At 56.0% G+C, this 16,336-nt stretch overlaps 4 protein-coding genes across 4 annotated transcripts; 3 read left to right on the top strand and 1 right to left on the bottom strand.

Moving 5' to 3' along the window:
* Positions 1–2,580: 2,580 nt before the first annotated feature.
* Positions 2,581–4,785, top strand: EsH8_IX_000735 (uncharacterized protein; the record flags this gene model as incomplete). Its single annotated transcript, XM_083267071.1, has 2 exons — positions 2,581–3,082; positions 3,458–4,785. 2 exons carry the CDS (start codon positions 2,581–2,583, stop codon positions 4,783–4,785), a joined length of 1,830 nt encoding a protein of 609 aa, XP_083130636.1.
* Positions 4,786–6,660: 1,875 nt separating this feature from the next.
* On the top strand, positions 6,661–7,572 carry EsH8_IX_000736 (uncharacterized protein; the record flags this gene model as incomplete). The annotated part of the gene is made up of 1 exon (XM_083267072.1): positions 6,661–7,572. One exon carries the CDS (start codon positions 6,661–6,663, stop codon positions 7,570–7,572), a length of 912 nt encoding a protein of 303 aa, XP_083130637.1.
* A 1,614-nt stretch (positions 7,573–9,186) lies between these two features.
* EsH8_IX_000737 (CORVET complex subunit VPS3) lies at positions 9,187–12,874 on the bottom strand (the record flags this gene model as incomplete). The annotated part of the gene is made up of 3 exons (XM_083267073.1): positions 9,187–12,189; positions 12,238–12,647; positions 12,709–12,874. The coding sequence occupies 3 exons, from the start codon at positions 12,872–12,874 to the stop codon at positions 9,187–9,189; spliced, it is 3,579 nt and encodes a 1,192-aa protein (XP_083130638.1).
* Positions 12,875–13,452: 578 nt separating this feature from the next.
* On the top strand, positions 13,453–15,779 carry EsH8_IX_000738 (CCAAT displacement transcription factor COY1; the record flags this gene model as incomplete). Its single annotated transcript, XM_083267074.1, has 3 exons — positions 13,453–13,576; positions 13,637–13,804; positions 13,855–15,779. The coding sequence occupies 3 exons, from the start codon at positions 13,453–13,455 to the stop codon at positions 15,777–15,779; spliced, it is 2,217 nt and encodes a 738-aa protein (XP_083130639.1).
* Between the last annotated feature and the right edge of the window lie 557 nt (positions 15,780–16,336).

A 16,336-nucleotide genomic window follows, 5' to 3' on the forward strand; every position in this document is an offset into this window, starting at 1 on the left:
CCACAATATTCGGCTTTCAATCGCACATGATGAACCCATTATGGAGAGGGGGTTTTGCCTTTTCGAGGCCGACACACACATCGAGCAAGCCAGATTAGACACATTTGTCGCACACCGGCAAGTTATCGACGCTAAAAAACCGGGCTGTTCTTGTTGTTGTTGCCCTCATTTGGTTCCATCGTGGTCGAAAGGGGGCTGTGGCCGTCCGCCGTCCTAGACGACCATGCAGAATGCCTCATGCCCAATATTCTAGGGGTTTCTTTTTTTGAGACCTCACGTTGCTTTACCGCCATTAGTACATGCAGGAAATCGAATGTCTCGCTTTTTTCGCGAGTCCTTGAATTTTCATCTGAAAGGTTACGAGGCCGTCGAAGGCGAGGAGTGGCAGAAAAAGAAAGTTTGGATGGACCAGGAGGACAGACTCTAATATTGCGCGGACCGGTCCTGCATATTCGTGGGCAATGCAATATTGCATCTCATTTGACGAGGACAAGCCAGGGGACGCATTGTACGTAAAGCCAAAAGCAAGCGAAAGCGGACGCTCTAGCCCTATGGTGCTTTGCAGACTGGTTCCGGCATTATCTCGACCACGGCGGACAGTTCCAATCGACTCGCCAGAACGAGACCCAATCATGCAAGAAACCTATGGGCAGAGTCGGCATCGCATCGCGCGGCGGCGAGCGACGTCCCAGAACCTCATCCGACTGGCGGAGGAACGGCTTGAATGCCTCCTGCACACTGCCTGCCGAACCACAACTGCAGACGGAAACTTCCAACTGGGCCCTAGCAAGTCACCATTTGGGAATGCTTTGGTAGAGTAGCATGGCTGCCTGTCTCATTTGGGGCCCCTGTTAGACCTCTCCCATCTACTTTGGCGAACATCAGAGTGCTGGGCCGCCAGGGGAGTTTGCCAGCGACAGGGGCCTAGACACAACCCTGCATGCGAGCCACTTTTGGGTAGTGTAGTGTACACACGGAAAGTATCCTATACCATGCTTCTTTGTGCTGGGGTGTCCAAAGGCCCAAGCTGCTGGGGTCTGGCAGGCCTAACCTACACCTGTCGAGGGGCTTTGGCAGCGTGGCAGTGGGCGTGTGCTCTGGTAGCGGGAGGCCACCAGCCAGCGGGACCAGGTGTCGACTACCAGCAACGGCAACTTCCCTCCGCGTCTTCACCTTTCACGCTCTATCCAATGATGGCCTCCAGCACCTGTCTACGGGGTAGTTGGAAGATCAGGAGTTCCTTTTCTCTCCAAAGTACTACTCGCTGCCTGTCTCTGTCGCACACCACCGCGGCAGACGGCTCAGAAGGCACGACGGATAGACATGAGAGACCAGGTCAGAGACATGATCTTGGTATTCCGCATCTCTGGCAGAGACAACGAACTCCACGCCACCCCCCTCCCCCCTCGAATGGCTCCCAGGTCGAAACCCCGAGTCTGGAATGGGCTTGTTTCGTGGCTCTAGTACCCGGCGTCCTAGGCCAAGCCCCGACCAAGTCAATCGAGGCTAGTTCATTTTCGTGCGTATCTTGCGCTAAATGAGGTATCCATGGAGCAGGAGAAGAGATGCAGGAGGAGCAACAAGAACGAACGACGAAAAGCCACCACAATTCACACCCACACCTCAGGGCCACACACACCCACGTCGACTTCCACCGCCCACACCACACCATATCACACACCCTCCCGCCCACCACCCCTGACCCCTGCTGCAAGCTTGTACCGCCTCTCTCTCTGCTTCTTGCTCTGCCCTACGAGCCTTGAGTGTGCAGGAAATCACCCTCTGCCCCCCCCCTGGGCGCTGGTCCCTTACCCACTTGGGGTTTACCATTTGGAGGGGAGGGTGATCCGCGTCCACCGGGTCCCAAGGGCCATCAACAAGCCAGCCATGGCCGTCCAACCCATGTGCCCCCGGCTGCAAGTTGTGGTGTCTCTCCCAAAACCAGCGCGGCTTCGCGGCCGGTCTATATCAGTCGTGGAGCCCCCAAGGCCTCTTCATGATTGTTTCCCGCCCCCATCAATCTTCATCTCCATCAGTCCCAGATCTCAGGTTCCAGACGACAAACAAGACGACGACGATCTTGCCTGTCTAACGTTTTGAGAAAGACACCATCCCTTCTTCTAGCCTTCATCGCCCTCCTCGGCATCACTGCACGCGCGCCTCACTTATACATCCGACCCATCCTCTCGTTCACAGTTTCGAGAAGATCTGGTCACGGCAACGATCAACGGCACAAACAAGATAATACAGAGCTAGGCCAACCCGACGCTCCTACTCTGACGGCCACATACCATAAAGCTCGGAAAGCATTCGTCGATAACCCAAAGCATCCCTATCTCACACGCGGAAACGCCGCGGGCATGAACATCGCTGCAGGTGCGCTCACCCAGCCCCACATGAAGGCAGGCGCAGCACAGCGCAGCAGTCAGGAACCCATATAGTACAGACGACTAACACAGGCGATGATAGCAGTAACGGCATAACTGACTGTGGCTTTGCTCGGACAACGCGACAGCATCCTACCCTACATAACATCACTTTTCGGCTGCCAACTCTCGGATTCGGCCGACAGCCTTCAAGATGGTCTCCATAGATCAATCATATAACGTGCTTCCCAAGCACTTGGGCGCCGAGCACGACGACTACATCCTCTACCCCGAGCCATCCCAGGGAGTCTTCACCACAGCACCCTTGGAAATGACCATCCCTGCCGACGCTTCTTACATGTTCCCAGCTTCTATGGCCATGGAAGCCCCCGCGCTCTATGATAACAACTTCATGTACCACGACCGCACATCCCCTAGCACCTACGAGGACGCCGAGTTCCAATTGCCCTCATCCAACCTCTCTACTACCTCTGCCCCGTCGGCGGCCTCATCCAACGTCGGCTCTCCGCAATCGCATCACGACCAGCCTGCGCCATTCCACGAATGGGCGCACCCCGGCATCGCTGTAACCCCTGGCATTGTGCCCCACGACTACTACAACGCCGCGGGCACCGAATACTCGACCTACGCCGGTCCAGGCATGGATGAATTTGCAGCTTTCGACTTTGCAAACACCAAGCCCCCGGGTTTCGTGGGTGAGTTGCAGACCGTCTCTAGAACACATTTCGCAGCCTTTCAAGAGGCTTCTTTTTCTTCCTCTTCTCACGAGTCTGTCGGCTCTTCTACTGTGCGCGAGCCGGGTTTGGTGTTGGAAACCCAACTGTCCTCGTCGCCCGTCTCTCCCGTGTCGCGCAAATCCAGCCTGTCTTTTGTTTCTCCGTCTTCTACCTCTCTCTCTTCGCCCCCGGCGCATGCTTGGAGCAGCTCGCCAAAGACTCCGCGAGTCTCTACTTTCTTTTCTCAGAGCAGCGGCCATTTCATCGCTCCTCTTGGTTCTTCTTGTTGGTTTTCCTCTGTCAAAAAGCAGCATCCTCGTCGAGAATTGAGCGCTGACCAGCTCCTCACTCCAGACCCTTCGTTGATCCACCCCGACATCACCCGGCCAATTGTCATGGGCAACTTTCACAACCCCAACCAATACCCTACATCTCCGGCTCTCTCCTCCTCATCACAATCCATGGTCCGCAACGACAGCCAATCGCCGTTCCTTCACAGTGGTTTCCAGCAGCAGCAGTTCAGCCCCTACGCCACACCTGCTGATGCTCGCCGACCCAGCCTTCACTCCTTCCCTTCGACATATTCCGATAGCAACAACTACAGCGGCGATGAGGGCAAGGAGAAACAGAGATGCCCACACCCAGAGTGCGGGAAGACTTTCAAGGACCTGAAGGCGCACATGCTCACGCATCAAAATGAGAGGCCCGAGAAGTGTCCCATTACTACTTGCGACTACCACGTCAAGGGCTTCGCCCGCAAGTACGACAAGAACCGCCACACATTGACGCACTACAAGGGCACCATGGTGTGCGGTTTCTGCCCTGGTTCCGGGTCTGCGGCCGAGAAGTCGTTCAATCGTGCAGACGTTTTCAAGCGTCATCTGACGGCCGTCCACGGTGTTGAGCAGACGCCGCCCAACAGCCGCAAGAAGAGCACGGGCGCCAGCAGTGGCAAGAAGCTTGCGGGATATCCTCCCGATGCCACTGGCAAGTGCTCCACTTGCTCGCAGACCTTCTCCAACGCCCAAGACTTTTACGAGCATCTGGACGACTGCGTATTGCGCATCGTGCAACAGGAGGACCCTGCCGAGGCCATCAACGCCAAGCGCCTGGCCGAGGTTGAGAACGATAAGGAGGTGCACCAGACACTGGAGAAGAACCACCTGCCCACACAGACGCAGATCCCTTCGATTGAGGAGGACGACGACGAGGACATGGTGGATGACGAGGACGAAGAGGATAGCAAGCTCCGGATCAACTCGCCTTCCAAGAGGAAGGGCAACCCGGTCAACGGAGTGCAAAAGTCACGTGGCCTCACCCACTCGAGGGGAGGTGGCCCGATGCCAGTCAAGGCCAAGGGCAGGAAGAATCGCCGCGACTACCCGTCATCATGGGGCTTCGATAAGGGCCAGATGACGATGAAGAAGCGCGTCATGGCCGTGTTTGAAGGTCCCCGCCGGCTGGCCAAGGACGACTTGATGCTTTCGACAGACAATGAAGTCCGCATCAAGCTCTCTGACGGCAATTCTTATGTGACAGACTTGGACGTGCAGACGCTGAAGAGGGCAGAAGGCTTCCTCGGTGCCACGGACGAGGAGAAGGGTCCGTGGATCTCGGACGATCCCACCGAGGAGCAGATCAAACAGATGCATGAGATGCTCGAGAGCTGCCAGGCGGCTTAGTAATGGATGGAGGCGGAGGAACCAGGGACAGTCGCATTTTTGCTACATTTTTACGGAAGCGAACGGTTGGCGGGAAAATCTCTGTTAGAAGCATGGCTGGCGCAGGCTCGAATGGGTCATGAGGAGGGAATCAGGGCATGAGATTCATGATGGGACGGACAGGTTCATGTGTTTGCACCGGGAAAGGGTGTATTGATTGATACCCTATACTATAGTCTTGCCAACGGCTTGACGGTATAATACGAGACGCTTTTCTCTCAATTGGCACTCTTTCGTGACGCGCCTCATCAGGTAGGCGCAATGGTTATCCTTTCCTCCCCATCATGCACATTCCGTTTGAGGCCAAGAATGAGAAGAGAAGGGCACACTAACGAATTACACAACGACCCAGTTCACACATGATTGATGGCACATATGATGGTTAGCTAAGCTAGCATCGAGCGAACCCATGGTCGTACAATAACCGAATTAGGATAATCGTATTTGGCATAATTTACCTGTTGAATCCAGGCAGCCATAATACCTGAAACAATTGGCCCGCTCTACTGTGGCCCCCTGGCCGAAGGGAGCCACGAGGTGTCACGAGGTTCGGATCGGGGGCTGGCCCGGAAGGAAGCAACGACGGGGGCCGTGGTAGAGTGAGGATGACTTCATCAAACATACAAACAAATTGGGTGTGTGGCTCAGTGGGTTCGGGGATCTGGGTTGAGCCGGGAGGCCTGTGAAGATGACCCGAGGTCGAAAAATAGCCATGCATAAGTGTAGGAAGCACATGCTGTGTTGGTCGCTTGTGTGACTTGCACCTCCTGTCCACTACACTACCCAGTGTACTTGCAGGATGGCGTGGTGGGTTTGCAGAAGCGGGTGGGAGGCACGGCACAGCCACGACCCATCCGGTAAGCCCGACATGCAATTCCGTCTTGTTAGTGATGGGAAACAAATCATGACAGGCCTGTGGATGCGAGGTTGAGGTAGCCTGGTGGAGCAGCCGGGGCCCCCGTAGCCGAAGCTTGGCCTAGCCAACTTTCCTTTCCAGGAACATAGTCACTATCCGTACGTTCTGCAGCAAGCACACATGCACACCCGATGCAGTCGTCTTTGATGCTGCATCGCCCCAAGGACCCGCTGACGACTTTCGCCGCTGGCGGTGTGCATGCTTGGTACGTTGTACCATGCAACGGAGGGGGCAGCGGTGTGGCTGTGTGGCTAGCCGTCTGGCTAGGTAAGGTATGCAGCGGCAGCATCCGCGCCTGTGCTGTCCCTGCCATGTCCTTTTCGCATCCGAACCGGGTGCGAAACTGCACGCTGAAACACCTTCTACTGGCCCACCCCCGAAGCTTAGGTGGACGGCTGCTAAACAGCGATGTCCTTGCGCTGAGGACCTGCTGCGGTAGAGGGCTGGCCCCCCTGTGGCCTAAGCCTCCCCCAGTTCTTGTTGCAGTAGGTATTCCAGCTCACTTACCAGTATCTGTGGTTGTGATTGACAGGCGCGTATGCCCTGACTGCACCTGCCAAAACCCCTACTCTCCTGAGGCCGGCGGGCGGGGCATTGCCCTGCGCTTTTCCTCACCCCGCTCCGCCATTCTGTGCCTGTGCCGCCGCCTGGCCTCGCCATCGTCGTTGCCCCTCCACAAGCAGCAATTTTCCCTGCCCAACTTTTGCACATGCAGTCCTCGTTACCTCGCCTCTTCCACGACATAATTACTTGTGCGTTTCGTGCCCGTTTCGTGCTCGTCATCGTCATCGTTATCGCAATCGCTCGGTTCACCGACTCCGGATACTCCACCCCGGCTTCTACCCTGGTGGTGTGTTGTCTTGCCTCGGCCCCCAATCTCCGACTCCCTCTCCGGCGCCGCTACATCCGCCGTCCTCGCCATGGCTCTCACATCCCGCATCTCCTTGGTTGGCCCGCCCGCCGAATCGCCCGAAGACTTCATGCTCAGCTCTCTGGGCGTCATATTCCCCGACGATGTCACTAACCAGCACGGAGACGCTGACCATGGCATCGAGTACACCTCCCCGCACCTCCGTAAGCCGCTGCGCTTCGACCTCGCAGAGCCCAGTGCCGACGATGACCGGAAGTTGTTTAGCCACTACCTGTGGAACGCGAGCCTGCAGCTCGGTGAGTTTGTCGAAGCTGGCACTCTGGGCCTCGGGTCGGTGAACATGCGCCTCGGCCCGCCCATCGCACACTTCGACGTCCGCGGCTTGACCACCTTCGAGCTCGGCGCCGGCACCGCCCTGCCGAGCATCATGTCGGCGCTGCTGGGCGCCAAACGAACCGCCGTGACCGACTACCCCGCCCCCGCCGTCCTCAAGGCCCTACGTACCAACGCCGCCCGCAATATCAGCCCTTCCGTCTCCCCGACCGGTGCCCTAACGGCCCACGAGGTGCTAGTCGAGGGCCATTCGTGGGGCGAGCTTGACGACCCCTTCTCCGTTGCCAACAAGCATGCATTCGATCGCGTCTTCGTGGCCGACTGTCTTTGGATGCCCTGGCAGCATGCGAATCTGCACAAGTCCATCGCCTGGTTCCTGCGAGACAGCCTCGAAGCACGCTGCTGGGTCGTAGCTGGCTTCCATACTGGCCGGTACAAGATGCGCGACTTCTTCAACGACGCGGCGTTGGCCGAGTCGGGGTTGGAGATCGAGCGCATTTGGGAGCGAGACTGCGACGGCGACGAGCGCGAGTGGGCATGGGATCGAGGCATCGAGGACGTGACCATCAGGAAGCGCTGGCTGGTCTGCGGGATCTTGAAGCGAAAGGCCAAGGTCGAGGGCGCGTGAGGTCGCTACTTATAAGCGTCGTTCGACATGCGCGTCGTCACCTTTGCCAGCTACCTGGATTTCCCGCTTCATTCCCCTCTGTTCAAGACAAACACAACAGGAAATCACGCATTTCCAGCTACGCTCGATTATCCAGGGAACTTTTGCTCTTGGAAATCAGGTGAGCCAGCAGAACCAGCGCCCGCACGACGAAACATAGCCCCCTCCCCTTCCCAGACCGCCCGCATCACCGCGAGCTGGCCCCGGTGCGGCTGAGTTGGAACCTCCCCCATTCAGCTGTCCTCTGCTGGGTTACCTCCCCCGATTGGCCCCCTGCGTCCAATGTGGCTTGACTCAACCATGTACTGTGTCCGTTTGGTCAAGCAATGGCTCACTTTTACCGTCGTGTGTCATCGACAAAACTTGGCTGCATGAGCAGGAATCTGCACTACTGCGATTGAACATGTTTGAGTTTTGGTGTTGGGGCCGAAGTCGGGCTGCCACCTAGGAGGAGGAAGCACATGAGGTATTGGAATGAAGCTCATGCCTCAGCGGGTGCAGAGCCGTTGCCTGTGGGTGTCTTTGTCAATAGGGAATCGTCAAGCTACCTTGATTCTGCAAGTGCTCCTTTGTCAATCTTGGCCTTCTTCATCCAACGTGTTTTTTTTTTATTCATTCCTATGACGGCTTGTTCTCTTGTCAAGAGCAAGCATCGAATGGCCGGGTTTCTGGCTTCTTACGGCAGGCAGCCATTGCACGTGTGCTACCCAACACATTCTTCCCTCTTCTCAGCTGCGTTCAATGTACGCATTGCAGCTGACATTCTTTCACATCGCCTCCCCTGAGACACGCACGTCGTTCGATCACTAATCAGCCCTATGAGAAGGTATCGGTTCTCCAGAGACTTGTCTAAAGCCCTTGGATACCCTGTTCCTCGTGGCCTCGGAAGCTGTCAGCTGGGCTCTTGGTTTGGAAGGCATATGACTTGAGCTGCCTGCGTAAATGAATAAGTGAGCAATATGTTTCGTAGACTCATCAGTAGATCCACAACTCAACTGTCTGGTTACAACACGCTCCTGGCTTGAACGGTCTTGCTGCGGGCCCTCACCCTTCATGCTTCGCCTACTACCCAATCTTTTGGCAGAGGCGGCAGCGGCTTGTTTGGCGGAGGAGGAGCGTCGCGGGCTTCCATAGCAAACTGTGCCCAGGCGGTTTCAGTGATGATATCGTCTGGTATAACACGACTGTACGCAGTCGAATTGACACCGTTGTGATGTAAGCCGCCTGCGCCGTTGATTTATAGACTGGCTTCACGAGTCGTAATCATCGCCGGTGCGGCGTGGCCTTGCTGTTTGGGTGCCTTACAACCTAGTAACCCTTGGTGGAACGCCTGCCTCTCCGGCCCTTCCACCACACCCGAGCGTGTCGTATCCGGAGTCTCGGAGCGGCCGGCTCCCGCTGGCTTCCGTCCCTGCCAGGCAGATCCCCGAACGCATGCTTACCGACGAATGCAAGAACAAACTCTACTTCAACTTCAAACAAATCATCACTATCATAGTATTTTATTTTTATTTGGCTATCATCGTGTCCTTCTAGACTCGTTACATGAATACAAGATTCTAGGCCAAAGCGCTACTAATTAGGGACCTCGATCGACGGGCCCTTTTCATCCACCTTGACAATCAAATCGTGGTTCACCCGTAGATTCTCCGCCGAGCTAAGTGCCTTGGTTACCGTTGTCTCGTGCCTCTCTTGTGTGATGCTCCGCAGCGCCGTGACGAGAAAACCAGCCACAACATCAACAGACCACTCATCGGGTATGAGTGCCAAGACGTCTTTGACATCGAACCACCGACCGAACCGCTCGAGCAAGGCGCCCGTCTGCTCGATTTGATCGCTGACGTCTTCGATGGCGAGGAACTCGCCTAGAACTGCGCGGAATAGCCGCGCCTGCAGGTCGTGGGTTGGCGTGCTTTCTCGCCTGCCGTCGGGGCGCGTATAGATACTGGATCCGCCGCGCAAGCAGTACGAGACTGCCGTGTCATAGTCGCCCAACTTGTGGACTAGTAGTCGGATGGCGTCCTCGTGGCGCCGCTCCCGGCCATCAAGGATGATGGTTTCGGGGACGAGGAGTTCATCCGGCAGTGTTGCGATGCGTTCCCTGATCGCTGCGGCGTCGTATTGGTGAGCTCCCCCGAGCAATTGTAGCAGCCGGAGACGGCTCTGCCAGACGTCATCGTCCTCGGGCGCGTTATCTGTGAGGAACTGTCGGTACGTTGGTTTGGGTGCCTGTAATGCTCTGTAGGCCGTGTATGTGCCGGCGAACGCGTTGCGGCTCTCCTGCGAGGACTCAAGGTCGCTGATTACAATGTCCAAGTAGTATGCGATGAGGTCGTTTACGTAACCTGTGTGGCCCTTGCCGAAAACAAGATGCTCAAGGTAGTACTTGACCGCATCAGGGGCCTCTTCGCGGAGGATGGCCACAACCTCGGCCGGCTCGAACTTGGGCGCCTTGCCCTTGTCTTCCGCAAAAATTTGCACGCCCAGCTTTGGGTTGCGGCCTGCAAGCCAGACCCCATGTTCCCGCACCAGGGCCTGGCTGCTGATCTTTGTGAGATACTCCCGGACACGCTGTTCACCGTCGCGCAACTCACCCCCGTCATCACGCTCCCCTTCGATAATTCGTCGCCACGTCGCGAGGACGTCGCCGGCCATCTTTCGGCTCTGGTATAGCCGGCTGAGCACAAAGAGCCGATGGTACGACTCTAGAAGGGAAGCGGCACGGTCAAAGCAGTCGACTCCCTTGTCGACAACATCATACAGCTCCGACCTGACAGACGAGCTTTTTCTCGCCAGTCCCACGGGCGAGTTCTGGTCGAGCTCGAGGAGGACCAGCAGCAATGCAGCGTCGACAGTTCGGAATACTTCGCTTTCGTCCGCAACACTGCCAAACCCTTTCTTCTTCCTCCATGCAGCCAGGAACCGCCGCAAAAACTGCACGACCTTGCTGTCGAGGGTTCCTATTGTATGACTAGCCGTTTGAAAGTGTTCGCTCTCCAAGTACGTTTCAGTTGATCTCTTGACACCACCAAAGATCCAAATTCCCTTCCGGCTCTCGATGATCTCATTCTGTAGGCCAGGTACCAACGACAGGACGACGCGGGGATCCAAGCTGCTATCCACCAAGACTTCCTCTAATGCTTTCAGTTCAGAGTCGGTGAAGGGTGTTTCTGTAGCATGCAGAAGGCTGGTAAGAAGAAGAACGCCAGCCCGCTGCCTCAAGTAGCTAAAGGTGACGAACTCGAGCTCTGACTTTGCATCCTGTCCCCTAAACGAGTTAAGAACCGTAAAGACTGCGCGACGATTGAGCTTGGCGGGATCAAACGTTCCATCCTGCTCGCACGCAGCTTCCAGCCTCGCCTCTAGCCGTAGCAGCATGGGGTTGCGGATCGCCCACCATATATGATCGCCTGCCCATACTGCTATCCTCGAATTAGCGTTTGCCAAGCGTCGGGCAAAGTCTTCTTCCTCAGTGTTTCTGCTAGCCTCCCAGCCCTCAGGTAGAACCTCTTCGTCCTGCGAGTCTACATCACGCTCAAAAAGCTCCCGTTCCTTGGTCATCTGCTCCAGGGACGACGCGGTTCGAGAGTCTGCGCTTTTCGGAGAGAATATAGGGTTTTCGGACAACCCCCCAGAAAACGGCGAGAACCTTCTCTGGCAGAGTCTGTCGACTATCTCTTCAAAATGCGTCTCATCGATGCCCATCAGCGAACGAATGCCTAGAGGCGCCGTGTCTTCTTCTCCTATCGGGTCTGCCTCTAGCCACCATTTAGTTGTCTCCGGGTCCGCTCCGTCAGCGTCCCATCTCTGAATTTCTAGGCCATGCCGCAGGCCATTCTCGAAATCTTTTGTCATGGATGCAATGACATATCCCTCTTCCTCCTGCAGGGATGGCAGCCTTGAAGAAGAGAAGTCAGACGATCCACCATCAACCACCACTTCCCTTGGATATCTATCAAATTCAATAGTAGGCCTGGTAGGATCACCGTCTAGGTTCACAAACATGCCAATACCGGGATCCAATGGCCCGGTGCCTGTGACAAGCAGGAATTCTTCAGCAGTTGGCGAGACGATATGAGGTTTGAGGAAGACGGGGATTGGCTTCGTCGGAGAAATCTCCGGGCGCGTACTTCCGGGCGCAGCAGGCAGAGGCTTGTCTGACGGCGGCGGAGGCAGGGGTCCCTCCCCCGAGGGCCTAGGGCTGGCAGAGGGTGTTGGCGGTGACGATCCTTGGAGACCGCGGTCCTCTGTCCCCCGAGGACTGGGGTCTCTACGTCCGCCGGCGAGTAATCCGCCCAGGCTTGTGCTTCTAGCATGTCCATGGGGGTCACCTGCAGACAGAAGTGGCCGATTCTGGGCTGCCGAGGCACTTCTCAAAATCCCGCCATCGGCACTACCGGCGATATCTTGAGCTTGGCCAATTTCTCCCGCGGGTTGTGACGTGTCCAGCGATGAGATAGTCATCAGAGGAATTCGCAGCTGCCTGTCGACGTCGAGCAAAGAGTAGCTCCTTGAGTCTGCAACGCACGCAATAGAGTCCCGACGGGTTGATATGGTAGTTCCGGGCACGTCGATATTCTAACTTGTAGTTAGTATATAATCGCAGGTACTGGAAGCTTTGCATACCTTGACCGCTCTTGCGACCTCCCCTATCCTCACAACCTGGATCCGTCGCATCAACGACAAAAGGATGAAGACCCCCGCAGAGGGATTGCCCGCATCATCTTGAGGATCATTCAGGTCCACACCGCCAACCCAGTTGCAGTTCTTCACCTGCGTAGTTCCGAACACCGGGCTGAGTTCGGGTAGGGAGTAGAAGGTAACCGTCCAATTACAGAGCACGCAAGCCTTTCCGACCTTGGGCAGGAGGAGAATCTGCTGGATACCAGGGCGGGAGTTGCTAGTCTCGGCGAATGCCGGTCGCAGGCGGGAGGCAAGAATGAATGATGGCCGCCCAGCAGGGTCGGTTGGGTCGGGAGGGATCTGGACGAAGTGAAGCAATTCAGATGCGCTGGTGCCAACGTAGAGGTTATGGTCTGGTTATGGGATCATCAGTATTGCGGCTTGCTTCGCAATGGTAAAGGGGTGCAATCTCACCTAGGTAGTCGACACAGTTGATCTTGATTCCTTCCGCTGCGCCGTCTGCACACAAGGGCACCTCGTCCAACAATGTTCGCAGGACAAAGGGCCCGTCGTTACCGGCAATCGCATTAGAGCTTCCAGACGCAGACGAGCGCTGGTCGTCTGGATCCTCAGAGGCCATGTTGGATCAATCGTGTGATCATGAGTGCCGTAATGCCATTGTCAAGCGTGCGATGTTGCGACGTCGTGTTGTTGCGCAAAGCTGCGACTTGCGATATGGGAGTGGTGCAGCTATTGCGGCTGGAGAGCTCCAAAGCTGGATTGGCAGATGGCGGATAACAACTACAGGATCAAGGCTTCTAAAGTGCCTCCCATAACACCAAGTGGTACCTTACCTTACGTAGGTACCTACGTAGGCACACTCCTAGCGCCCGCCAGCAAGACAATAGTGGGTCCAGTGCGCTGGGTTGCCGTCCTACCGGCGCACAAGCATGCACCTAGAGCTCCATGGGGACGGCAGCGATCAGCTATGCTGCCTTAAGCCCCCTAAAAGCGGCCCGCAGCCAATCAAATAGGTGCCTGGGAAAGGGAACACGTTCCCGAACGAGCGAGCTCAGCCGAAACACCTTTGATCTGTACCAAACGACTACGACATATTGAAGCGGTTCTGCACCATTGCGACCATTCTCAGCTTCTCCCGCTTCTCTGCACGCCGGGGATGAGGTGATTATATATTTTGACCGACATTACCGATCGAACATGGCCGACGTTGAATCCGTTCTGGCTGCCAATGCCAGCGCGCAGCAAGCAGAGAAGCCGACGGATCCTCCAAATCTTCCGGAAGGCGGTAACAAGTTCCAGCATGCTATATCAGCTTGGAGAAGTGAGCGAAAAAAAAAAGGCCTTGATCATAGCTGTCGAATTTGAAGTCTAACCAGACCAGCCATTGACTACACGAACCTTGTCTCGAACCTCGACAACACTGCTTCCGAGATCGTCACATACCAAAGGGACTCGACAGTCCAGCGCAAAGAATTGGCCCAGAAGACGAAGGACTTTAGAAAGCTTGACGATGCCACGAAGCTGACAGAAGTCAAGGCCTTGCTCAAAGGTACGGCGTTTGGATGCGGCCGAGTCCATCTCTTGCTAACTTATCACCAGCCTACCAAACCTTCATCGATCTCCTTACGAACCATTCAAAATCCATCAACTCGGCCTTCCTCCAAGCGTATACATCTTTGTCCGACGCGCCGGATCCATATCCCCTACTCGAGGCGTCGGTTGACTCAATGCTCATGTCTGAGGACACCTTGCCCAAACTTGCCGGGGAAAACCAGCACCTGCAACAGTCCGTCGCCAAATTGACAACGCAACTGGAAGATACCGAGTCGAAGCTGCAGTCAGAGTCTTCCGCGAAGAAGGAGCTCGAAAGCAATCTGGAGAGCAGGGTCAAAGAAGTGGAGGCTTCTTGGGTGGCCGTCCTCGATGAAAAGAAGGATAATTGGGCCGCCAAGGAGAAAACGTTAGAAGAAAAGGTGGAAAATCAGGAGCGTCTGCTCAATGAAATTAAGGCGAGTTATGAAGTCAACCAGCGCCTGGGTAAGACGGAAGATGGAGACTCGGAGGGACAGGCCGGCCATGTCACCAGCGCCGAGATCGAGATGCTTCACTCTGACCTCGATCGGACAAGTGCAAGACTAGCAGAGATCGAGGCACGAAACGAGCAACTGCGATTGGAGCTAGCCCAGGCAAAGTCCTCCATCCCCTCGCAGGCGACTACTTCACTAGAGGACGACCCTGGATACATGCGTATGCGATCTGAAAACTCGTCACTTATCCGGAAGCTCGACGCTGCCCGGGTTGAGAGGGAAGGTCTTAAACGCAACCTAGATGTCCGACTGCGCGGCTTGGAGAGAGAAGCAGGCCTCCTTAAAGAAGAGAGGGACAACCTAAAAGCCAAGGTCCAGAAGTGGAGCGACTACGACGACGTGAAGCAGGAGCTTGAAGTGCTCAAGAGCATTGAGTTCTCGACGGGCGACGATGATGACGTGAAAGATGCCGCTGAGAACGCCACCGAAGGCAAAGGTCAAGGCGACACATTGGAGAAACTACTCCTGGCACGCAACAAGAAGCTCGGCGATGAGCTTACCATACTCCGAGTTTCTCACCAAGACCTTCAACTTAAGTTGTCCGACCTTCAGGAGGAGATGTCAAGGACGAACATGGATCTCGAGAAGTCGCAACAGCTGAATGAGCGGCTCGAGAATGACCTCGCGACGTTGCAGTCGGAGTCCTCGAATGCTTTTCCCTCAGGGGCCTCCGTGGCAGGAACGTTCAACCGATACGCACCGTCAGTCGCGCAGGGGCGGAGGGGAGGAAGGGTATCACCGACATCATCAATCATCAGCGGAATAGATCCCCGTATGTCTGGGGGTGAACCGATGGGTGGCGGCTCAGGCATCCTGCCAATGATAACAGCACAGCGCGATCGGTTCAAGAAGAGAATCGCCGAGTTGGAAGGGGAGTTATCAAACAGTCACCGCTCCGTGTCGCAGCTGAGGCAGGAGGTCTCGGCTCTGCAAAAGGACAACCTAAACCTATACGAGAAAACGAGGTACGTTTCGACATACAACCGGGCCGGCCCTTCGGCATCGTCGTCATCGGCCGCATACTCGTCCAATCCAAACCCATCGACGGTTTCGATTGGAGGCAGTGGAAACCCGGGCATCACCATGGACAGATACCGAAAGGCATACGAATCAAATATTTCGCCATTTGCCGCCTTCCGAGGGCGAGAATCAGCTAGGGCCTACAAACGAATGAGCTTCCCAGAACGGGTGGTGTACTCTGTAACCCGAATGGTACTGGCGTCTCGAACAAGCAGAAACCTCTTTGCAGCATACTGCGTCGCGCTTCACCTGCTCGTTTTCTTCTCCCTATACTGGCTCGGCACGGTGGACGTGGAGAGGCATGCCAGCAACCTTGGCAAGTCAGCAGCAGCCGCCGCCGCGGGCGCGGGGGGTGTTAATGGAGGGGCCGGCGATGGCCACGGCGACTGGCACGAAGAAGGGTTCAGCGGGCACTAGTTGACATTGGCATTGCCAACAATGACCATGGCTAGCGGAAGAGTGGGGAACGAGCTTTTGACCAGCCCGGTGATGACGGCGGCTCGGTTGCCCGGATGGCAAAACATGTACGCATTACCTATTCATTTGGGCATATGTACGATTTGGGCGTTGGGATACGTGATATGAATTGTAGCAATAAAGGATGCTTATCCAAATACAAATACCAGACCACTTGAATATCAACGGCCAGCGAAAGGGCGGGAACATTTTCCAAGATCCGAGATCTGCTGAGCGTTCAGAATAGCAATGAGGTCCGACCAGGTTCGAGCGCGTGGCTCCCCACCAAGGATGCTATTCTTGACGGGGAGGGCTCTCCCGAGCTGTCACCCGATATGAAAGGCGTCAGGCGATTTGACGAAAACCGTTGGCGCTGGCCCGTTAATGCGGCCCAAGTGGGTCAAGTATTGAGCCAATGAGAGGGCGATGCTGCAATGGTGCTCCGCGGCAAAAGCAATGTACAACGAAAAGACGTACAGGAGCGGATACATGCAATCTGGGCGCGTCGCCGGGGACCG

This window comes from Colletotrichum jinshuiense, chromosome 9, assembly GCF_051148585.1.
Source record: "Colletotrichum jinshuiense chromosome 9, complete sequence".
In the NCBI taxonomy this organism is placed as follows: domain Eukaryota; kingdom Fungi; phylum Ascomycota; class Sordariomycetes; order Glomerellales; family Glomerellaceae; genus Colletotrichum; species Colletotrichum jinshuiense.